At 37.8% G+C, this 26,098-nt stretch overlaps 1 protein-coding gene across 1 annotated transcript in view; it reads left to right on the forward strand.

Moving 5' to 3' along the window:
- LOC771085 (pinopsin-like) overlaps positions 1-26,098 on the forward strand; it is an 85,491-nt gene that overhangs the window by 27,639 nt on the left and 31,754 nt on the right. The window contains exon 3 of the mRNA NM_001318431.2: positions 128-453. Coding sequence (NP_001305360.1) covers positions 128-453 — 326 coding nt within the window. The remainder of the gene's footprint in view (positions 1-127; positions 454-26,098) is intronic.

Consider the following 26,098-nt stretch of genomic DNA (forward strand, 5'->3'; position numbering starts at 1 on the left):
AGCATAGGAATAGTTTTCACTGCTGCTTCCAGTAATGCAATAATCAGAAAAATGTCTCATTTCTTTGGGCTTACAATGGCTACCATGTGAAATAATGGAAGTAATTGCTTAAATGAATTCATTGCAGGCATCGTGTCCCTGATCTCCCTGGCTGTCCTGTCCTACGAACGCTACAGCACCCTTACCCTGTGTAACAAGCGCAGCGATGACTATCGGAAAGCGCTGCTGGCAGTTGGCGGTTCTTGGGTATATTCCTTGCTCTGGACTGTGCCACCTCTGCTTGGATGGAGCAGTTATGGGATAGAAGGTGCAGGCACCAGCTGTTCAGTGCGCTGGTCCTCTGAGACAGCTGAGTCCACGTCCTATATCATCTGTCTCTTCATATTCTGCTTGGTCATCCCTGTAATGGTCATGATGTACTGCTATGGTCGGCTCCTTTATGCTGTCAAACAGGTAAGCTGCTCTATGCTGATAGTGCAAACTGCTTTGAGAAATATGCTTAATTTTTCCTTTATTGATTTGGAAGTAGTAGATGATAGACAGCAAAACCACAAAGCAAAACTAAATAGAAAAGACCACAAAAAGTCTGACGGACAGGGCAAGAGGGTCTTCAGCAAGATCCTCCCTACTCCTGAAGCTGCAAATAGAACCACCAGAGAGCATCCATAAAGATTCTGACTTTGTGCTTTGGAAATATTGCGTCCTACCAAAATCAATATATCAGGGTGAAGGTTGCGCCTGTAAAGTCAGCATACATCTGTCTGTAAGACATCTGAGTAAACATTTCTTCCTATTTTTGAATCATGACATTTTAATAATGTCTGCTTCTTGATCTGTGGAATCCAAATTCTTCACTAATTAAATTCTACTGCACTTTGCAGAGTTACTCCAGGGGCCAACTTTCTCCTTGTTGTTCTAGGCTGCATTTAAAAATTTTCTTAAATACTTCTCCTACTACCACTGCTGTTACCACTGTTACTTTTTACCACTAACGACCCTCCTCTAACTGCTTTAAGGTACACTGCAGATACTCCAAAATGAATGTTCAAAAAGACCTTGCCAAGGGATGTGGTGTTGTGAAGTTTTAATACTCTTGGGATGGTAATGAAATGGTTTGATGATGAATAATGAGTGTATAAGATGTTCTGTAAAAGGTAATTCTCTAAAATGTTCAGATAAATTAACTAAAGGTTTTAAACGGGGGGAAAAAAAAAGGCAGTAAATCCCTGAACAGAGTCTCTCATACAGAATTAAATTGGATGTAATTCACTTTTGATTAGTCATAAGAAATTAAGGTCATGCCTTTTCCATAATTTGTCAAAACTTTCAGAACACTTAAGGCCCAAATGGGAAATCTTCCTGGTTGAGTGCTGATCCAGTCATTAAAATCCCTTTGATGAATCACATTTTAGTACTCACCTTAATGCTGTGAAATGGTAACATAGAAAAAAATTCCCTTGATTGTAAACCATTAAAGCAAAGTTGAAGACCATATATGAAGTCCCTGGGTAGCTCTATCCTTCACTATTACCCTAAAAAAAGAGTGGGATCTTGAAAGATGTACTGCTAATAATATGCAGAAGATACAACTTTTATAAATGTTTGTCTCGTCTGTCCTTCAGCACTCTTTGCTGAAGTTGCTGTTGCTGACAACAGTTATCACCACATTGTACAAATGCTTTTATGGATGAAAAGCCTTTAGCGTGTTGTTCATTTTCTAGTTCTGTGGTATTTTATTCATCTTATTTTTTAAAAAATGCTACTGTATTTTAGAAGTATTGGTAATCTCACTGATCTGTGATGGCTCTTAAGAAGTTGTGGCAAACATACTGAGGAATCAAAGTATACAGAAGTCTTTCAGTTTATAGGCATTTTATATTTAGACAAGAAGACTAAGCAGAATAGGTAGAAGAGGTTGAGTGATCAATTGACAGTCCAAAGAAAAATATGGGAGAAAGAATAGAATTTTCAACAATCCTTTCTCCTCATTACTCCTTGTGCTTTCTAGAGTGATCTCTGGAAGACTGAGGTTTGAGACCCCTGAGAAATTTTGTGAAGGATGAAAGTGAAAAAGAATCAAAGTCAATTTTGCACAATCAATTGGAAGGAAGGTCTTACAGAACTAATGATTATTAAATGCAATGGGACTCCAGTGAGAATCAAATCCTTTCCCTTTTCCTGTGATCCGGGTTCATAGAAGCTGCCTAAGCATTTGGAAATGCTTGAGTAGCTGATTTTTTATAAAGAGCATTTAACTCTTTTCTGGATTTTGTAAAAGATTTCCTTGAGAAGTTATAGCTCAGCTAGAAGAATCTCATTAATAATCAGTCCTCATCTTTCCATGAAGTATATACTTAATCATGACATTTTGCATTTAATAAATTTCCTGTATAGAATGTCAACGAACATATCATGACACAGTCACTGAAACACAGGCTTTCCTTCAGTTGTAGTTCTGTGTTCTGTAATAAACAGGGTACACTATGAAACGCTAAAGTATGTTGTGTTTCAAACTGGAGGAAGAGATGAGCAACAGCTAAATAAAATAAAATAAATTACTTCTCATATAAAACCACATAGCATTGGTGTGGTAATGTAAAAAAAAATATTTAAGAGAGAATATTATAACTATTGTAATGCTGTTAATTTCTGGTGTGGGCAAAAATTTGTAATCTTGCAACAATACTATATTCTGGCCTCGTAGCTTTAAGAAAGTCATTCTGTGACCCTTTCTGTAATGTATTAGATGAAATGTGAGAGCACTGCAAAGATAATAACTCCATTATCCCAGCTTCAGCTGCTTGGTAAATTTTCTAAAATATGCATTACATATTTTCACAGGATATACAGACATTTTTATGTTAGAGCATTGCAGTTAATGGTACTGCACCCTGAGATCGAGAGTACAGGAGTTATGCCATTATTAATGCCACAGTGCAAATTAATTGAGGTGGAATAAATATCTTAATAGATTTAGGATAGTTAATGCAAGAATTGGCATGAAGCCTGAATTTTCTCTTTGCAGAACTGTAATTATAGGTCTGCTTTTCTCATTTTTGTCTCTAAATTTAGTCTCATGCTGTAGCATTCTGACACTTGAGGCATTCATAAATCCTATGAATTCATCGGCAATCTGTGTAATGGTAAAAGATTTCAAGGATTTCAGTAATGCAGGTTTTATAAAGGATCTTCTTTTCAAGGAATTACAAGTCAGTATAATCCCTGTATGAATAATGGTAACAGCAAAGGCCATTAAATGGTATTACAACATGATTGCACTATTGTCTCAGAGTTCTTACTGTTTACCAAGCTCAAAGACTACTAGGAATTGCTGGTTATTTTCTCTTAAGATATGCTTTTTTTTTTCCAGACTAGCTTTATCTGAACAGCTGAGTCTGGTTGCCACCATGCATATGCAACTCTCTTGGAAGAGCTGAGAGATGGGGCTGGGTAAACAAGTCACTGGAAATTGTTAGCTCTTAACAATAGGAGTATTTCAGAGGTGGTAAAGTAACTCTGAAATCAGAAAACCAAAGTAAAACATGTGGTTTGAGAAGCTGGTAGTGCTTCTTATCAGTGCATCAGATTTAAAGATGGACAGAAGCATAAATATGTTATTAGACTTTTATTCTTTCCTCTGAGTCCACATTATTACTTACGCTAATCCTTTTTCCTGTTTTTCTGAGATGTTTCTGACCTATTCTTCCATTGCTACAAATGCTGAGATTCAGTTTTCTCCTTCAAGTTCTCCTATAAAGATGGTGTGTCTAATGTCTGTAAGTAGAAAGGGGCAAAGTTTTCTCCATCACTACATTTTATTCATATATGTCTTATTCGTACACATTCTACAGAACAAAGAAAAGAAACTGAGAATGACTTATTTCTCCTATTGTAATTAGATTTTTTTCAGCTCTTTGCTTATGATGCTTCTCTATGACTCTGCCATTGTATTCCCTCTGGAAAAATGTTCCTTATACAATCAGAGTCAGTTGTTTACACTTTGAAAAGTGAGATCCCAAATGTGGAATTACAGAGATTAGCGTTGCGATCACTGTAGCACAGTGATAAGCACAATATGATTAAAATCCTCCACTGAGGCACCCAAAGAACTCATATGAACCAGCCTAATGAAAATTAGAAAAACTTTTAGAACAGTTCTCTTCAGCCAGTGTTAACTCCTGCTCACATAAAAATCCTGCCCAAGGACATGGAGTCCCAGAGCATTGCTTCAAGAAAAGTTTTCAGAATGATTTTGTGAAGACTCTCCTCTTGCCTCACCTCATTTCCAGTATCTTTCATCAAAAACTGTGCCTGAGCAAAGCTCAAATGGTTTATGGAATGTAGCTAGGACACTGAGAGCAACAAAAGGATTCCAAGCAGAGCGCAAAGACTTAAATACTAAGTGTCATGTATGTCTCAGCATGCAAATCTTGCTCAGGGCAGCAGCCCATGTGTTAAAATGGGCAAAGGGCCAGTGGTCACACCATCCAACTTTAGAGCTAAGTGAAACAAGGAACACCCACTGTGCTTTTCAATTTGATTTTGGCTGATTTTCTGAAATCTATATTGTTTATTCTGTTTTGATTTTGAAGCGTATTTGATCTTCCCCCACTCGCCTTTTAACAGAGAAGTTGTAAGCTCAGTAAAAATGGAGTTCTGGAGCAGAAGGTATTGTGACCCGACCTGATAGCCCTGCTGCATGGTTTTGTTCTTTATTCCCTTAAAAATAGCAAGGAAAAAGTAGAGATGAAGAACATTTTTTACATTCTTACATGTCAATACCTCATTTCTGCTTTGAAATTTTACACTGTGGAAAACATTCCCTTTTTGTAAACACAAAAGAAAGTAAAAAACGATGAAAAAATTAAGACTAATTCAGAGGAGGAAGGAACTTGCTTTATCACCATACCTTGTCCTCTATCTCATGGTTCATCTACTCATATTTGATTCTTCAGAAACCAAAATGTAGATTCAAGTAGTGACCTATTTCCTCTACAGTAAGTTTTTTTCTTTTTCTTTTAAGTTTTTTTCTTCAGGGAAACTCTTTTGAAAGTTCAACGTAATTTCTGACTTGCAGGTTTCATGGGAGAATCAGATAATCTTATTTTTTTCCATCTACTGGCCTTTCAGAGTCCTTCCACTTGATTTTCTCTCTCTCTTACTCTTTTTCTGGACTTCAAGTTACAAAATTTAGTGAAGGAAAAATGCTCAGGTCTCTCATTCAAGGAGTAATGCTCCCAGAGTGAAATTAGGACTCCATTATAAATCTGAAGAAACTAATTCAAATTTCTGTGTAGTGAGATTTCAACTCCAGTATATTTTTAAATATTAATTTAAAAAAACCCAAAACTGTAATGATTCTAAAATCTCCGGTGCCCACAAAGAAATTCTGAGAAAAAGAGAAGAGAAAGTGTGGACTTTTACGACTTTAGATTCCTTAATCCTGTTTTATGTCTACTATTTGGAGCAGCTGAAACTATCTGTAAGAGCAATTTTTGCATCATTCATTAAAGTAGTCAGGAAAATATTGTAAAGCAGAAGGATCACTCTTGTCTTAGAATAATAGAGTGGCTTGGTTGGAAGGGACCTTAAAGTCCTCCTTGTTCTGATCTCCATGGTGGGAGCAGGGCTGCCCACCACCAGCTCAGGCTGCCCAGGGCCCATCCAACCTGGCCTTGTGTACCTCCAGGGATAGGACACCCACAGTATCTCTGGGCAATTTGTGCCGAGTTCTCACCACATTCTGAGTAAAGAATTTCCTCCTAGCATCTAATTTAAATTTCCCTTCCATTTCTGAAGCTCATTTGAAAATGATTATTTGTAGGAAGCAACACATTAGGACAGAATGCTCAGTGATTTCACTGAAAATAAATTATCTTCACATTATGCAAAGAGTAGGATGGAAAAGCAATAATTGTTCCATCATTCCTTCATATGCTTCATATGTCTATTTATAGGGAAACTCAATTTTCTGAAACTTTATTGTTGTTGGCACTGAAGTTATGACTTACATTGAGTAAACTGATAAAGTTATTATGTACCATTACCTCTGTCTTCTAAAAGCACCAAATAAAAACAGACTGGTAGTCATAGGCCTTTTAGAAGCAAAGCTCAAAATCTTTCCAGTTATTTAATGAAATGAAAAAGATCCAAGAAATGTAATTCAGGTGAAGATGATGTAGATCTAGTCCCTTGGTTCCCATAGCTTATCTTTTTCAAATGTGATCTGCTACATTTGTGGTTTGATCATAACTGCATCTATGCTCAGACAGACAATTATTCCCATTAGATAAACTTATCAGTTTATTTATTACTCTGTATTCATAATTGTTATTTCTTCCCTTTCGGCCTTCATGTGCACTTTCTCTCCAGTCTTCTAGTATTATAGAGGAAGAATTTCCTGGCATTTCCGTCTTGAGGTTTGCTGTAAAAGTATCACAGTTACATATAATTCACAAGCAAAAAAATATTCAGCTAGCATGTGAATGGATAGATGTATTCTTTTGCATCATTAGGAGGTTATGGGAACTTAACTGAAATATAGATCTCGTGTTCAGCTGAGAGAGATGGGATAAATCTTAGCAAAATGTAATGAGAGACATCTGCCTGGTTATCAAATGTTAGAAAGTAATTTAGTCGTATATCTTATAGTCAAAATCAGCAATAAGATTCTCAAAATCAATGTCTGTAAAAGTGCTGTATATTCTTTAATTGGCATACATCATTTTACTGAGCAGTTTTTTGACCGTTGCCCACTGTGCAGCTAAAATGCACAGATGGTAACACACCATTTTTGATTCTGTGATAACAACACCCAGAACATGCCTTTTTATTGACTGGTTTTAGTACTAAGAACAGGCGTCTAATCAGAAGAGTGATTGACATTCCTATGTAATAATATATCCTCTTTGTATCTGTCTAATTAGTCAAGTAGAAAAACATAGCAGCTAATGTTCTTCTTAAAATTGTTTTCTTCAAGGAAGAGGAGCACTGAAATCTAATTGGCTCCATGTAGTCTATATCAGTGCTCTGTTTTCTGAAGATATGGTTGTTTGCAAGTCTTCTTAACTTCTGCCATGGTGAAATTTCTCAGAAACGGGTAGATGAGGCAATACCAGAGACAACTACTTTGAAAATTATTAATAAAAAAGTCATGGAATAATTATAAAAGATTTAAAAAAAGGCAGAAAATCATTGTTCTTGCCATTCTTTCTTGAGAAGGGATTATGTTGAATATGCTGGGGTTGGGTTTTTTTTGTTTTTTGGATTTTTTGTTTGTTAGTTTGTTTTTTGCTTTGGCTTTGTTTGTTTGTTTTAAGATTTAGGCCACAACCTGTAAATGGTCTTAGATAAACATAAACTTCTCAGTGTATCAACTGTTTTTCTTTCTGATTGTTTTCTGGTTGTTTCCATAACCACTCCCTTCTCGCATAGGCCATAAGTTCCATTACTTATTCCTTCCCTTTACCATGACCTGATATTTTACATATAGAGATCTCCTCCTACTTTCTTTCAGTGAATAGATTTCCTTTGACAGCTTGAACATCTTGTTGTTCATCTACAGCTTTTTCAATTTTCATTGTACATCTACAGCTTTTCCAATGCTTTGTAAAGCTGATACTACAACTCTGACTGGCCAGAAGGAAAGTGTGTGCTATTGAGAAGTCAACTGTGAGAATTCAAGGCATTTTCAGCATCTATCTAGTCACATTTCCTCCATAGTTAGTAGAGAGAAAGAATCACATTCAAAGAGGTTATTCCCAACACAGACATCTTTGACAACTAAAGGCATGCAAGATGAGTCTCACTGAAAGAACTAAGAGGTTCTATTACAACAAAATAAGCAGCCACTTTCCTCTTGAAAAGAAGATATGGTGTATTTATATTTGCATGATTTTTAAAATATGCGATTTCTCATTTTCAGTTATTTTCAAGGCAGTGGTGCAGTAGTTAAAAGATTGTACCGTCATGGTTTTGTTTGCTAATTCCAAGTTGTAATGTAAAATATAAGTGTAAAAACTTATGAAAAATGCCTGTAGCATTTTGCCACTGAATTTTGGGATTCATTTCAAGAGGATTTTAAAAATATTTGCTTTCACTTTGATAAACAACAATTTTCAGATGTCAGAATTCTGAATTTCAGACAGTTCTATCCTTACATTTCTGCTCAACCACTGATTATTTTATTTATTTCTTGTTAACTGCTGGAATAAAAAGTTGCTTTGATTATCTCAGAGGCAGATTTACTAGCATGCTTAATTTTTAAAAAAATAACTTATTTTTGTGCTCGCTCTTAACTACTGGGGTTTGCCTAGAAGGTGAAAAAAATTTCATGTATGCTATTAGGAAGACAGTAGAAGTATAGCATCAATTTTTGAGGTTCATTGCTTTCAACTGTAAAAGGATTTTGTGCACCTAATTAATACCAGTTTGTATTAAAGGACTGTGTCCCAAGGGCACAAAATCCTTTTTTTTTTTTTTTTTTTTCCTGTAACAGCTGATAAAAATACAAAACTCTGAGAAATAAAGGAGATTGCTAGCATCGTCTTTTTGTGTGTGTATAGCTGCAAGGCAGTTAAGTTCACCATCTCAGCTTTTAAGAGAGAAAGAGTATAGTGATCCAACGCCATCCAAAAAAATGCCTTTCAAAGTGTTTGTAGGCTTCAGTTGCTGCCAAGTCTTCTATAGACACATGTTTCGCTCATGAGTGATGGATATGCTCGTTCAGGGATGTTTTCTGTATGTCTAAATAAAAAGTGTAGACTGACGAAGCACATGTGACCAGATTAGTCTTTGGTTTTAAGGTCTAAGCATGATGGAAGAGAAAAAGGAATGAGAAAAGATTATGACCTTCCTTCCCCTGCACTGACCTAAGTGTAAATCATTAGTTAATTGTTTGTATTTTGCAGAGAAGCAGTAACACAATGTTGGCATAAACCAGGCACTTTAGAAATTAGCTGTAAATCAAGTTAATGGCTAGTCAGAAAATAGGATTTTATTAGATTTGCCACTTTTCATTCTGTAGATGAATTAGGGAAGAAAAAAGCCTGTCACAATCTCTAATAACAAGGTAATGGAAATTTAAGAACTGATGCTTTAATCTCTGAACGTATAATTTCAATAAAGTATAGTCTGCAATCTTGCAATTCTTACCAGATAGGTAGAATTTTTTGGCTAGCTCAGTTGAACAGTTTGCACATCTGTACATGCAAACTTCTGCATAAAATAGATTCAACGTTTATTGCCTGAGAAATGCAGTAGGGCTGTCAGCCTTTTATTATTTTAATAGTACAGATTTACTAAACTGCATAAAGTTATAAGATCAATCATACTCATATTCTAATATTTTTTTACCTACTATGTCCGATACTTCTTTATGGTGAATACTGTCCACGGCTAAAGAGTTAGATTTAAATGATATGTTTATGCTTCCTCCATGAAACTTGCCTTTCATTTTCTGAGGCAAACCTTGGTATAATATGAATATAACAGGTTAAATGAGAATAAGTACAACAATTTGGAAGTGATGTAAGGTTATGATGACCTTGCAGTATGTCTTTTCATACATTGCATTTATGTAAGGCAAGCAAAGCACTCCCTCAAGTCATACACTCTGGAAGCTGTACAATTTTATCTTTGCTTGTGTGAACTCTGCACAGAGGAGCACTCATGTTCCAATGCCTGCTCAATGTTGACATGTTTTTAGATGTTCAGGAACCTTGTTTCAGCAAATGGTGCCTATGTCCATACCACACCGTGTTTGGCCTTGCCCATCCACTAGACTTTATGCAGTGGCTCTCAAACATGGTAGTTCATATTTTATTTATTTGCCCGAATAAAAGTATCTGAAAAAAATCACCAGGGCTTCATTCCAGCATGGCAGTGTAGTGAACTCCTATAGTATGGAATGGAGGGTCTTGCTATGCTCTGATTTTATAGCAGGGGTGTTGGTAAGTATAAGTCTATGTCACAAGGCAGAGCACTACATAGAAATGTGGGAGCCAAACTTGGTGCAATCCTTTCTATACCACCTACTGGAAATTGTCATTGATGCTTTCTGTCTTACAAATGAAGGCATTGTCTTAGGGACTACTGAGGCAAATCTGTGCTAGGGAGCCAAGCATGCTAACACTTGGGCAGGATAAATGATTAGAGCTTGATCCACTTCATGCAGTGGATTTATTTAGTGATGTAGACATAGTTATTCATGCTGCTAAAATTATGTGCGTAATCCATGACTTCCTTCTCCACTGATGTTTGATTTTAATTTTAGTATGTGAGTTAAAAAAAACTTGAATTTTTGTTTCTTCCCTAAAAGCAGCTTTTTGTATGAAAGATATTCCATGTGTGCACAGGAATCTGTAAGTTACTGGCTTTCTTCCTGGACTTTAGACAATTGTGAATACTGTTTTACATAGAGCTGGCTGGGAAACAGACTTTCTGGTCTTCTCCCAGTTTGAGATTTTTGATGGAGATTTCTTGCCTTGAAACAAAATCTAAACCACATTATTTCCCGCAGATCAGGAAGCAAGTAGTGTTTTATTTTGACATAATCCTCCACTGGAAGATTTAGCTGTTATAAAACAAAATATTGTCCTCTTGATCCTGAAACCACTTGAGGTCCTGGTGCCTGTGCACAGAAATTGGTTAGCCTAAACAATGTAGAACAAAAGAGCCTGATAATCCTTGGAGCTGATGAGCTAAAATGCTTGTGAGATCCCCCATCTTGAACAACATGGCTCAATGAGGTAACTAGGCACTAAAAGAGCAGGCATTTTAGATCTTTGTCATATTGTCAAGGAACAAGAGAGAAATCCAGGGAAACATGAGTTCCAACAGAGGCGTCTCAAATTTGCATTTTCCCATAGAATGTTTGCATCTTAGTGAATAAGTTTCCCAAGTGCAAAAATGTCACACTAGGAATAACTTTGAGTTTAGGTGATCCATAGGTCACCTCTGCAAATGAAGCACCTCTATTCTGTTGTTACAGAACAGCAAAGGGAGTTTCTGTGGTTTTACCTAAACTTTTTCCACCTTCTCCACTTTCACCACCTTGTTTGCTATGCGTGATTTGATATGGTAATAAATGTGCCGCTCTCACGTTCACATAGTTGCTCATTGCTCTTGAGGTTTAGCAAGAACAAAGGTGCAGAGATAAGTATTCAGATTACTGAATCTCATGAGTATGGTGAAGAAACGTTGAAAAGTTATGCTAATTTTCACATGTTCTAATTATACTCTCTTTCATGTTCATACTGCCAATTTAAATCAGTATATATTTTTTTTTTTTGGTCAATACTTGTTTTTTCTTTTGCTTTTAAAATAAACAGCCAGGCTATGTTATGGGACTCTCCCCCTTTATTAAATTGTTGCAGAGTTATCTGGAACACTTCTTCATTGAGACAGCATTTTGGAAAGGTATGACTTCTTGCAGCTAAGCTAAAAGAGGTGAAAAAAGGCTATAATACTTGGCCATGTCTCATGGTGGGTCAGTGGAAATTACGTGCAGTGTTCCATTAGATTAAAACTGGGGTCATACCTCAATTTACTAGCATTTTACTGGGTGGCAGGCTCTACTCATTTCAGTGGGCCATGTGGTTAAGTGAAGGCCATTGTCAAAAGTGAAAAATGATGGCAAAAATAGAGCCCATAGGAATTTAAACATACAAACATATATCAGGCAGCATTTTATTTATCTGTGTCAATGAAAATAGATTGGCAGTAGTCTAAGAGCCTTTAATTATTAACCTTGATAGAATTCTATAGAAAACAATATGGAGCATCACTCAGTTAGTTTAAGCACAATCATAGTTTTTTGTGGCCTGACATTGATGCTTAAGTAGAAGGATTAGAACTTTTTCCTAGGTTACCAACTGGATGAGCTGTGTGGGGAAGGGAGGAAGAGATTGTCTGGGGGTTTACAAAGCAGTGAATGAAGGTAATCTTTGGGCTGAAAGTTAACCTTTATTGCATGAATGCATGGCAGAGGGATAAGGTAGAGAGGCCAGGCTGGAATGGGTGGGAAGGAGTGAGTCCTGAGACTTGCCAGCAGGCTGAGCTGGGCAGCTGGGCTGAGCAGGTCTAGGGGAGATCATGCTGCACCCCAGCGGGGGAGCAGCTTCCAGCAGAGTGAAAGCAGTCTTTGTGAAATATTTAGAGTAGAGACTTTCAAGGTGTTTTTTTTTTTTTTTTTTTTTTTTAATTAAGTACTAACATATGGCTCTTCAAAACATCTGGTTCTTTTGGAATAAAAGAGAGTTTGTTAAGGCACTTTACAGTTTGCACCTGACACTTCAGTTTTACAGGGAGTCTCCTTCAGTGAAGAAGCACTTGTCCAGACCTTCCCAGGAGAAACGGTACTAATCCATCACACCACAGTTTTACATCATTTCACTTCAGGCACATGATTCATTTGAATTTCAGTTCATTAATAGTAGAGTTGTCATGTGAACTCTTCAACTACTTGATTACAGAGATCTTCAGTTAAAAATCTCAGGAATCCTTAGGCAGTAAATCAAAATCCCTTTACACAGGTAAAGGCTAAGAAAGAAAAAGGTATGATCATAAGTAACCCATGTTGCCTTCAAAGAAATTTGCATGAAATTTATTGCTGTATTTCTCAAGTTATTTTCAAGATGATGACACTTAATCTGTTGGCTCCCCAACTTTCCTATTTTATAGTTTTACAATAACTTAACCACTTTATGTTATTATTTAACCAATTTCTTATACTAATATGATTAAAAAGTGAAAAAGAATAGTTAGTCTTAACTTTTAAGATTTAGGAGTCCAAGACTTCTCCATGGTTATCCTTTATAAAAGTCTACACTGCATGCATCTTGAATGAACAATGAACAACTGTCTCTGGATTTAGGTAGAGTCATCCTAGCTTACAATGAATGGGTAATTGTTTGACTTTGAATAGCACAACTGACATCTGCTAAGCAGTTAGATTAATCACAGCTGTGTGTGTGATAGGACTGCCTTTAGGGTCTGTTCCAGACATTCTTTTGTACTTAAGAGTGGTAATCTAAATTCAAATGGGAGATCTGTCAACTAAACTGCTTCTCAGAAAATAAAAAGACATGTAGGGTAAACACCTAAGGAGATCTTAGTAATATTGAGCTGTTTTGTTTCTCATCACATAAGAGACAGAAGAGGTGCAATATTGCAGTGTTTCAGGAGGCTGTAACATCCATTTTATCTGGTAATGTAACACCTCTGCTGCACTTAACCCCAACACGTCTAAAGAAAGATTCCTATTTAGGTGAGGTCTTGCTACTTCTTTCTGGCCTATTAGAAATGAAGTACAAAGTGTGAAAGAAACCAACCTGCACAGAAATAGAAAAGGAAGAAAATGATAAATATTCTGCACCTAAATTAGCAACAAAACAAAACAAATATTCCTATGATGAATGGAGCTTTCCTTCCCCTGCAAATTCTGAAGTATTTTTTATTCCTGTTAACAATCCCACTGAACATGTTTAAAGCTTGATTGTAAGCCTGTAAAACACTACACACAAGCCATTGCCTCACACAGAACGTGAAATGAGTATTGCCACAATTTTCTGATCATATGTATCCCTAATTGAAGACCAAGAGCAATCCTCTCTGCTCTACCTCAGTGTAGAGATAGGTAGAATATGGGCCTTTAAAAACACCCATCTTGGGAAAAGTTCATCCCACTAATTCAGCTGAATACTGCCCTGTACTCCATTTGTATGGCTTGTAGGACTTACTGAAAGTCTTTAAAGGCCTTATCTGGTACTTTTCTTTCTCTCAGTTGCTGAGCAGGTTCAAGATAGTAGTTCAGTCTAAATGTCAAGTTAGAAGAATTGACTTTCATGTCTTTTCAATGTGGTCTTTCTGCATCAATTTTTAAGTCTTTTATGAAGGCAATTTGTAACTGTGGTTGGTAATCTCGCCTTGGCCTTTTATTAATTGCATGGGACTCCTGGGAGCCTTTTCTTTTTGCATGTTTTGTTTCTCTCTCCAATACTGAAAAACCTTTTCTGCCCTGCTCATGCTTCCATTCTCCAACGCGGTCAAGGCTCAGTAGGTGCTTAGTCATATCAACTTGGCGCATTTTGGATTTTCTCACTATAAAACTAAATGGATTTGCTTTGAGCTCCATTGCTTGCTGAGGAAGTTCAGGATTGTAATTCAATCTAAATGTCAAGTTAAAAGAAATACGATTCTAGCCTGCTGAATCATCTTGTTAACTCAGCACTCTTTTTCACTTTGACCTTTCCTTGGGGAGGTTCAGGTATTGCTCAATTACTTTCTGTCTTTACAGAAGAGTTGTGGAGTTTTATAAGGCTAAATCATCCTTCTCTCACTGAGGTGATAAAATTCACACTGGACAAGCTTCATACTGGTTCTGATTTTATCAATCCCTACTTACTCACTGTACTCTGAAGGATTCTTCTGGCATAAAACAGAAATGCAAGTGTTGCTCACAAGCAAGCTGAATTAGTAAGATCTGCATTTAACAAACACTGATTTGAAGAGGCATTGGGTTGGTAGAGAATCATTACTGGACTAGCTTGTATCTTGGTACAAATACAGGTGTGTACAAATACAGGGTAGAAAAAAAGAAGAAAAGGCAAAAGAAAAAGAGAATAATAAATATGATCAGAGCTACAGAACTTTTCAAGGAGAGATGAGATAATAATAAAAATTTCCATATATACCATTGTTCAAACATCATAATTTTTCAGTTGTAGTACTACAACTGTATTTTTAATCTTTGTCCTTTTTTCTGATGTTTGTGTCATAGTTGCACATGTAAAGAAATACCGCTATGAAATAGAAGGGGTAAAACTAGTTCATTAAGCTGAAACAGCTAGTATGAAAAAGTTGAGGTTTTTAAGGACTGTGAAATGCTGATAACCCTTCTGTCCAGGCTATTCAATAAGCTGTGCTGTATAAAGAAATCAAGGCATTGCCATGAGCATAGACCTTGATGATAAGATTCACCAGTTTTTCCCCTCCTTTTTCCCTTCTTTCCCTCTTACCGCTTACCTCTTACCTTCTTACCGCTCTTTTTCCCATCCTTTCCCATGCTCTCCTCTTGTCTCCTATTTTTCCTTCATGGTCAGTCACCTTTGCTGCTAACAATTATTTCCATCCAAATGCATGCTTACATTTTGGTACAGCTAGTTGTTTGGGTTTGTCAACTGGCGAACTCTAGCAGAACTGTATCTTCAACCCCTAAATTAGGAGGATCTTTGATTGCTTCTGAACTGATACATTCTTAGGTGCAAAGTCAGTAGTCTAAATGACAAAAGGTCAGTCTGCTGTCTGCTAAACAACCACTGCACTCCTACAGGGCTTTAACCACTACATAGAAATACTCAAACATGCCAAAGAAAAGCCACCATCTGATCTTAATTCACAGAAGGCTGCTGCTGGGCCTTTATGTCAGTTCCCTCAGGCTAGCTGAGAATGCATAGCAGATAGCTCAAATGAACCATTACAATGTGGTAAAAAATTTTCAATTTGGATATAAAATTTGGAATTTGTGTTGGCTGGTTTTAGTTGCTGCTGATGCCGTGCTACTCTTCTTGTAACCATATTACCCACAGATCTGTGCTACTTCTAGAAATTACTTATCAAAGTGCTACCTGCAGAGGACTGATAACAACACAGAAGTATGTCTGCTGCCTTCATCCCTTTCTACAAACTGGAGACGTATTTGAGAAGAAGAAAAGCCATTTAGAACTGAACTTTCCAAAACAGTTACTCCAGTCAACTTATAAGTGGTTACTTTATTCTTTTCTTAGTGAGATTCTATGTCATAATAATGCTAATTTACAAGCTCAGAGAACTTGGAACTGTCAAGATTCAAAGGCACGAGCAGTATCAATGCCAGTACATAAGTGGCTATTGCTGTCTTTCCTGCTTTTTACTTTCCATGTAATTATAGGCCAAAGATAAAATTGAAACAGAGTTTGCCAGCTAATCAATTTTTACAAAGTTGCAAATTCCAGTTTTAACATGTAATATAGACCTTTTGCGTATCAGCACCATCACTCATTGCCAGTGTACTTTACAACTGCGCTTCAGCACTATCTGTACTGTGCTCTTTCTGCAGAGGGATGACAAGAATTTATTTAAGAATGGTGAACTTAATACAGCTCACTGCTTTTTTCAAAACTCTCCCACAAAGACTCTCCCACAGAAATGCCAGCAGGTCTCTAGCAGTGCTATTAGTGCTATTAAAACTGCTATTTTTTTCCCTGAGTGATGCTGGTGTCAATAGAAATCACTGACCCGCCTTAAAGTAAGTTTGGTGAATTCTGTTTCAGTGAAGAACAGTGGGATCCTGTTGCAAAGTCAGTTGCAAATATTCTGGACACATACTCTTCTCAGATGAATGCTCTGTGCTATGGGAATTTTAAAAATTGTCTGGTTTTCATAGGCTAGTAGCTGCATAACCTCGTGTTCAGCATAGTTACACAAAAATATCACGAGAGGAAAAAAAGTATTTCAGAAGATGTTTTTCTGCCCACTTCATTATGTGCTCACAAGATGAAATAACTCTGGCTCTTGCCTTCAGAGGAGAGTCAATTAATTTCCATGTTATCAGCAATGTACATGTGAAAACAAAAGTCATTCTAGGCACAAATAAGTATATATAGACAACGAAGCTAAATATTAAATCAGGAGTGCCTCTTCAGCATAAAGTGACGTATGTCACAAAGAATTCATGGGATTTTCCCAGCATCTTTGGCACAGAAACCAGGAGACAGAATTTATTTTCCTTACCATTTTTATTCTTGCTCTCACTACAGTAGGACTTCAGTCACATTGCAGATTGATGTTTCAGGTCAGAACTGACAATATGGGTTGGCCAAAAGTTGGTGAAGTTGAACTGTATTCATTTACATTCTGATGGGTAGCCTGGTTTAATAGATTTTAGTTGTGGTATAAATCAAGTTCTTGAGTCCCTATGAGGTGCCCATTTCACGGAGAACTGTTAAGAACAGTTCTTATGTTAAACATGAATGTTTTTCCAGTATATAAACTCTGCTACTGAAAGGGTGTTAGATCTTTGTACCAGTCTTATAAATCTCTCACTGCAGTAGAACTTCAGTTTTTATTATTTTGTCTGGATATAAAATAATCTTTTAACTTAATTAATAAATATATTTACTTTAGGTAGTACCTCATATACTTTGGGTATTTGGAGTAGCCATTGGAGATACAGTTTCTGAACATGGCAGGAACAAATAGCTAGTTTATTTGTAGGAATTTCTTCATTCAGGGCTTGGAAGGGACCTCAAGAGATCATCAAGTCCAACCCCACTGCTAAAGCAGGCTCCCTACCGTAGTTTGCACAAGTAGATGTTCAGACAGGTCTTGAGTATCTCCATAGAAGGAGACTGCACAACCCCTCTGGTCAACCTGTTCCAGTATTCTGTAACTCATGCCATAAAGAAGCTCTTCTGCATGTTTGAATGGGACTTCCTGTGTTCAAGTTTTAGGCAATTGCTCCTTGTCCTATCACTGCACACCACTGAGAAGAGCCTGGCCTCATCCATTTGCCTCCCATCTCCTTTTAGATATTAGGGTATTTTAGGTATAAGTCAGCCTTGAAATATTGTCACTGATCTCACTGCATTGTGTGTTTGGGTTCATCTCTCATCATTCTATCATATCTGGATATATCATCAGCTCATATATGCTGACCAGGCACAGAGAAGTATTTGTAATGTGCCATGAAACCTTAGCTCTTTTAAAAAGCAAATGCCTCCTTACCCTGACGTTCATGTTCTTGCCTGATATGCTGCAACAACCATTGCATATCTGCATGCACACCATGTTCTAGAGACATTCTGCCCTCCTCACCCACCTAATAGTAGAGGATTTGGGGAGAGGATTAGAGAATATTTAGCAAGAGCTTTAATCTTGTTTAACCCTGGATTATTTTGTGTTTAATCACAATTTTCAACAAGCACAAATTTCTGCACTGTCAAAGACTGCCTTACAGGCATGAACTCATAAATTTGTAATAATTTGGTTCAGTTTGTAAGAGCTTTTTTTCTGCTTACCTTGCCTTTTTGGTAATCTAAAACAAATAGTAAACTTCACAACAGCTTAAGTATAGGATTCTTAATGGAAAGTCTTATTGTGATACATGATTTACAAAGAATTGTCTGTAACACACAAGCTACAGAAAAGGAATTTATCTTCATTTTCTATGAGCAAAGGTAAATGCTTGTAAGCACCCAGCCTGGGTATAACTCATAAGCCAGTTTCTCCTTGCTGGCATATCAGGGGAAGGGCAAGAGAGATCTAACACGAAGTACATGATTCTGGGTACATAATCGTATGTGTTCATAAGGGACACTTAAAGGCCATTTAGTCCAATTCCCCTGCAGTGAACAGAAACACCTGCAGCTAGATCAGGTTGCTCAGAGCCCTGTCCAGCCTGACTTTGAGTGTCTCCATGGTCTCGGCATCCACCACCACCTCTATGGGCAACCTGTTCCAGTGCCTCATCACCCTTATTGTAAAGAGCATTTTTCTTATATCTAGTCTAAATCTCTCCTCTTTAAGTTTGAAACCATTTCCCTTTGTCCTATCACAACAGACCCTGCTAAAGAGTCTGTCCTGTTCTTTCTTATAGCCCCCACTTTAGAAACTGAAATGCCACTATCAGGTCTCCCCAGAGCCTTCTCTTCTCCAAGATGAACAGGCCCAGCTCTCTCAGCTGAGAGAAAAATGATCCATCCCTTGGACAATTTTTGTGCCCCTCCTCTGGATGCACTCCAGCTTGTCCATGTCTCTCCTGTACTGAGGACTCAACATTTGGATGCAGTAGTTGAAGTCCCCCACAAGAACAAGAGAGACCTTGAGACCTCAACCAACTATCTATAGTGTCTTGTCCACCTCTTCATCCTGGTTGTGTGGCGTGTAGCAGACTCCTGTGATAATATCAGTCTTATTGGCCTTCACTTTCATTCTGACCCACAAGCTGTCAACTCTATCATCACCATCATTAATTTCCATACATTCACATTCTTTCTTAACATAGAGGGCTACACCACCGCCTTTTCTGCCTTCCCCTTCAGGGAACTAGAAGGGGATTCCTCAGTAAAATATTGGAAATTTTGACCTCTCCACAGGAACAGGGGTAATAATGTTTATATACCCAAGGAATGCTGATGCATGAGTGATTTCAGTGTCCAGTTTCACTGCAAGGGCAGCAGCTGTCAACCCAAAGGAAAGGAAATCACAGGTTCTCACCCACATGTTTTGGTCTCCATGAAAATTAATATTAAATGCAACTAAGAGCTTTACATATACAAGCAAAAAATGGATCTAGGGGAATATCCATGCTCCATTTTTGTGGGAAAACATTATACTGACACTTCTTTTTTTTCGAATTCACACCCCAGATTGAGAGGAAGTGTTGATATTTAAGGTAGAAAATGTTAATTTCGTTCAAAAGGTGGATGGGACAGTAAGTCATACTTGTGGTATAGGTTACTTTTCCAACCTTATAACACACAGTGTACAAGTATATATGTATATATATATATCACGAGTACATTATAGTTTGTAAACTTTACATACGTATACAAATCTATATACTTATATACACTCAAATAGTCACTGGCTTTTTCAGCAAAATGGGGCAGCTCATAAACCAAACTGCAAACATACCTGAAGGGTGAGTAGAAGGTTTCAATGCATTCTGTTTCCAGATAAATAGGATTTCCAATCTCAGCTGACATTTGCTCTGGCTCTTGCATTTATTATCCTCATCAACTATAAGACACAGTCTGTTATTTATTTATTTATTTTTAGATTTAGCTGTAGCCGTAGCTAAAGCTTTAGCTATACCAGTGTTCTAGTCTTTCAAAACGATATTTTTGTTGACCTATGACCAAAACCAATTCCCCCCTAGATGCAGGCCATTTCCTATGTAGACAATAGCAATTCATTGCTTATTATCATGTGGTAACCTGGAATCCTTCATGGCTCTAACCTTGTAATGTTAATCCCTATGGTGGGGCCATTGCACTTTTCATGAGCTCCTCAGTGAAGCCAGCTTTGACTCAACAGTTTGCCAGGCCTAAGTAAGTGTTTTCCTTGAGCAAGGGGATTCATCCACTCTGCAGGGCATGCTGGAAGATGAGTAGTGTATCCTGCCTTTAAAGCTTTGAGGTTCCTTTAAGCCTTTATCATCTGTTGGTTACAATGTGGCTTTGAACTAATTCGGGCCAACCTGTTGGTGTTGAGCGTAATGATAGGGATGTCAGTTACTATGAGCCAAGGCCAGTTATAACATGCACACTAAAACTGGACTTAGACAAGCATTCAAATACAAGAAAATAATACTCTTTGTGACTGCTATCAGTTTGGAAAAATTAGAATTGATGGCTCCAAGGGGATGTCTTGCTATCTATTAGCATCCCAAACTGTCCAGGGACTTTGTATAAATAAAGCATATTAGACACATCAAACCCCAAACAACCTCAACATTTTATAGTAAACAGTTTCTTTTGATAATCTTTTTGACGTAATATTAAATTTTAAATAACTTTGGACATAAATTCCAATGTTTCTTGCATCTAGTAACTATATCTTCCAGGTAGAAAACACACCTCACTGCCCATTCCATTTTCATTTTCCACATATCTTGTTTTCCACACATCTTCAATTTGTTTCAGGCAGATAAGTGCCATGGAATATCAGATATCAGAGATAGCAGCTCTGTGCAGAGCCACAACTGCTAAATGATATAGGTACAAATAACAGCTTTTGGAAGTGAATTATCACCATAAAGAATATATTTGCTTAAATGAGCAGCCAGGGCTATTGGTTCTTCATCTTCATTTCACCACAGAAGGACTTTTTTTCTTTATTGAACGTAATGGTAGTGGTAATAACAGTGTTCCAAAATACTTTACTTGTTGTCATGATGCCTTTGGACCATTCACTGAATTAGTTACTATGCATGAACCAGCATCTTCTGAGGGCTGGGTTGTTTGGTGTGGGCTCTCACAGCACATCGCTTGCACACAACTTCTTCTGGCCCTATACTGTCCTCACAAGGAACAGCTGCCCCAGTTGCCATAGGTAGTTGCTCAGGTCTGTCCTGAGGATTTGAATATCTAATGTACTCCTATGTCTAAAGTGGGACTGTTACACAAACAAAATGATAGCCATGCATGATACACCTTTAATTTTCTCATGCATACTGTTGCTAGAAAATTCATAGATCAGGAGAAAATATGAGCCGTCTATGATGCAAGTGAAACCATGAGCTGCTTATTTGTGTGCATGTGAATGCGTTCACTTTGTAAGTCAAATCATTGCAAAAAGCCCTTCAGCTAGTACAGGGAAAGAATTCCTGAAACGAAGAGGATTATAGTGTTTCTTAAGTCCATGACAGAACTGATATTAGCAGCAATAGCTTTTATGCTTCAAGGGCAGTGTATGAAGACCTGAGTTTTTTATTTGAAATGTATCTTCACTTCACCTTGAGGCATTAAGATGACAACTCTCATTTCAATAACAAAAATTCCCAATGAAGCCAGACTTCAGCTGATAAAATGTCCTTCTTTTGGACTTCAGTTACTAAGCTTGACAGTGACATTCAAATAATTAACTATAAAGCCCCTTGTGTGTTCTTATGGCTTCCTCCTTCTGTGTTTGTTTTTATTAACTCATTATGTGGCCTCAGCTGAGTGAACGCTCAGATGCTTGCTTAAATCTCACTTTAGCCAGTGAACATGCAAATGTAAATGCTTGGTAGAATCAAGGCTCAATGGACAGTAAGATGACCTGAAGCAGATGTTTCTGTTTAGTCCCTGTTTCCACAGGGTCTGTACATCTATTCAGTGTTCACTCCTGCTTTGGACTAAATGCTTTTAGCACCTAGATGTTAATAAACAAGGCATTTGATTTTAAGGTTGTAAGCCCCGCTTTCCTGTGACTGTGTCCCTTAAATTGCAACCAAAGCACTTCATCTTAGTATCAATCCATGAGGTATCAGTTCTGGAGTAACCCACACTGAGAAGCAGATTACTTGAAGCTTCTATTTTCTGCAGATTTTGATTTTTTTTCCTCTTGTTTTTGCTTCAGGGTAGAATCCATAAAGATGGCAGGGGAAAGAGCTCATCATTGCTGACATTTGAGTTGCTGCTTAGTATGAGGCACTCCTGGGGTTCATGAAGGTTATTCATACCAATAAATTGAGTGCACTTTTAATTTCCTTATGTTAGAAACAGAGAAGGCTGCCTTACTTGACTGGTTTGTAAAGGAAGGAGAATGATCATTTTCCAGCTTTTTCATCTACTGTGAATTTTTGCATTAAAAAGTCTAGTTCCCTTCTGTTCATTTTAAGAAACTGTAGCAAACTAAATGCTCAAAGATTGGCAGATTTCCCTCAGATGATTATGAATATTTCATTTATCTCTGGTTTTGGTAGTGCTGTTGAATATTTGATCATGTCAAAACAAGCATGCATAACTGACACTTAAGAAGGTTGGCAGCAAACACTGCTGCTCATAAATAGCCTTCTCTTTACTGCGCAGCTTTGGAAGAGAGAAGAAAACACGACTCTTTGAATGTAAAATGTACAAAGGCAGCTCCAGGAAAAATGCATCAGCCGTGATAAATAAACAAAGCACTCTGCACACTGTTTCCATATTGCTTCTTTAGAGTGGGGTAGGTGAAAGATGATCACAAAATTGACTACTGAGGTTCACGGAGTATGTGATTTTTATTATCTTCTACCTCAGTAAACAGATCTTGAAGGACAAGATGTCTGGACAACACTCTATAAGATGCAGTGATATGCAATTTCCTCCCTTGAAGCGGGTCTGGAAGTTAGATTTTTCCTATATAGTCTCTCCATCTTGTAGTTAGGTGAATGGACTGCCATATATATCTCAAGATGTTCAAAAAATAACAGGGAACTGTTAAAGTGTAAAATAATTGCTTTATTAGAGAAAAAAAAAACATAACTACATCAAGTGAGAGAGAGAGAGTAGGGTAAATGCAAAAAAAAAAAAAAAAAAAGAACAGGTGAAATCATGAAAGCAATCATGATGCTCCTCCTTCATAATAGCTAATATTAGCCCAGCTTCTTTATTTTGTGTATAAAATAAAACAAAACTTAGCTTTCCCATGGATAATGGGAGTTGTACATGTTAGTGCTTTTCAGGGATGACATGGGTATGTACCTCTGGCATTTTGGACTTTGCAGTTGTCTTTAGGATGCAGCAATACAGTCTCTGTGTATTCCCATCACTCAGGTCTTTCTCGGCCTCTTCTGAGAGGTGGAGTTCTACCAGTACTCCTTTGGTTCCACCATTCATGGCCAGCTAAATCCATATGGAGCTGAGAGGGGTTTACCAGTAGCTGTATTATTCCTTCCCTTGCTATTGTATTGTGACATTAATAGCATAAATGCACAGGGAAGGTCCTGATTAGTCTTCTGCAAGGAACAGGTCAGGCCTATTCTCTCTCTTTTTTCTTTTTCTGTAAGGTCAGCCAATCTTCTCTAGACCCATACATTTGCCTACAGCGTATCTGAGACTGTTCTCTGGTGTTTCTGGCAGAGTATACGCCACAGATATTTGGGGTCCCTTTCTTAAACAACCACCCTAACAAATATTCCAGTTACAGCAAAAGTTGCTAGCATCCCTGGTTACTAACCCCTTCCATTTCCTACTGTAAGATCTTTTTTTTAGTGGCTAAAGATCCCTCCAGTCTTGGACAAGTGCCACTGAAATTTTCCGTGCTCTGCACGGAGCTGCCAGTTCCTTCTTTTCCAGTGCATGAACTAGCACTGCAGCCCATCATTTGGCGAGCAATACATCTGCTACATCTCATCAGACGGGAGAGGAGAGGATTCAGCTTTTGAGGTCAATCAAGTAATGTGTCACTCAGGCCCCCTTTGAGCAATTTTCTGCTGTTGCCTTCCTCCTCATTGCATACCTCTGTGGCTTCCCCCATGCTCTGTGACATATCACATCTAATGTGTCTGCTCAGAAAAGTCCTCTAGTCATAACTGTGGTGTCTTGCATGCCAGATTGAGTGGAAAAGGAGGGTGGAAGAATGCACTGGGTACATACGCAAGGTACAGATTGGCTACAGGGCAAAACGAGAGCTAATTGTGCTAGTCTTATGCTCAGTGCCTAAGATTAGACAAGCTTACCTGTTGCTACCTCAGGCTTATTTCTGAAAAACAAACAACCCCCAATTCTGCTACTTCCCAGGGTGAAATTAGGGGAGACACACCATTTTTTTTAATTTTTATTTTTTATTTTTAATTAAAGAACCTCCTACCTTCCTTCCCCACATCTTCTTTTCCTTAAATATGATGCCTTCCCTACAACAGAACAGGTCTCTCAGATTTGCAGATGACCTTTGTCCCAGAAAAAAGACCTGAATTTGCAGCAAAGGCATGTGGTTTCCAGCTAACCTCAGTAAACACTTTCCAGCCAACCTCAGTAAATACCTTCTGAACCCAATGGCCTAGTATTTTTTCAGTTCAAAATGTAGCTTAGATATTTTGTGTATTTTAGAAGTATATTATGTACACTCTGTATCTACACATTTAGATCAGGCTTTACAAATTCAGCTATCTAGCCCATTATTCAAATATTTTTTATTATCACAGTTTAATGGTCTTCTATCATCTGGCTGTGCAGACACCAAGCATTTCTGGGAGGCACTACCATTCAACTATTGAAAATACAATGCAGCAATTGTGTTAAATTGTGCAATACTTTCAAGATAAGAAATGAAATCATTTTGATGCTAAATTACCTACTGCTTTTTTGTCTACAAAAATGTAATTTTTCTGTAGATGTACTTTGCCTGGGGCATTCCAATACCTTTAAACAGAGAGCTTTTAAAGATAACAGCTTCTAAAGGTAGGCTGCAAAGCTGCAAAGACAATGAAACCATAACTGTGTAGATAAATATAGTACATACTTCGAAAAGCAAAACTCTGGGGGCGCTTCTACAGAGTAATTTAAAACTTCTTGAAATCCCACGGCTTCTCTTGCATTGTTAACGTCTTTCAGAATGAATCAGGGTGATTTCACAATGCGTGGGTTGACCTTGGCTGGTCACCAGGTGCTCACCAAGCCACTCTCTCACTGCCCCTCCTCAGCAGGATAGGGGTAGAGAGTAAGACAAAGAAAACTTACATTTCAATGACAGGGAGATCACTCACCAGTTACCATTACAGACAAAAGAGATTTGACTTAGAGAAGATTAATATATTGCCAATTAGTAACAGAGTAGGATAGTGATAATTAAAAACAAAATTTAAAACATCTTCCCTTTTCCCTCCTTTCCAAAGTCAGCTTTACTCCTGGTTCTTCTATTTCCTCCTCCTGAACAGTGCAGGTGAATGCAGAATGGGGGCTGTGGTCAGGCCATAACAGGATAGGAAACAACATCACACACTCAACTCTGTTTCCCAAGATGTGGCATAAGGTCAGGGGACGGGTGGTCACGCAACAGCGTGCTCAGAGACACTGGGCAATATGACTCTTCTCCCACCTCTTCACTCCTCCAGTTTTGCAGGCACAACTCCAGCACTCACATGTTCTATGCATCAAGCTAAGTAAACCTTCAGCATGCCTTCTCCATCCTGGAGTATCTCATATGAAAACAGTAATGTTTATGCTGCTATTTACTACTACTCATTTTCCCATAGATAAGTGATCAACCACCATTTTATGGCCAGCTGCGGCATCTCAGGTTTCAGCTCCAAATCTGGCCTTGCTGTTGGATCTTTCTCCATCACTCCAGTTTCAGTGTTCTTACTGCTCTCACAGCTGTCTGCAGCTTCTTGAGGGCTCTAATGCTGCCCCACACTGTTTATTTTATAATGAACCCCTCTGCTTCTGCTGACTCTGTTAACTAAATTGTGCTTGGTGAACCACCATCCCAATAGGCTTCTTTCCCAAGCTAGTGCTGAGTAGAGACAAACCAATAGTCTGTTCTGTCTTTGAAATGAACATTGGCCACCTGCTTTAGTACCAAATAAAGAACACTGAACATTGAGTCCCAGGTGTATACACAAAGCCAAGGTAATATGGAATAAAACTAAGTTGAG

This window comes from Gallus gallus, chromosome 1, assembly GCF_016699485.2.
Source record: "Gallus gallus isolate bGalGal1 chromosome 1, bGalGal1.mat.broiler.GRCg7b, whole genome shotgun sequence".
In the NCBI taxonomy this organism is placed as follows: Eukaryota; Metazoa; Chordata; class Aves; order Galliformes; family Phasianidae; genus Gallus; species Gallus gallus.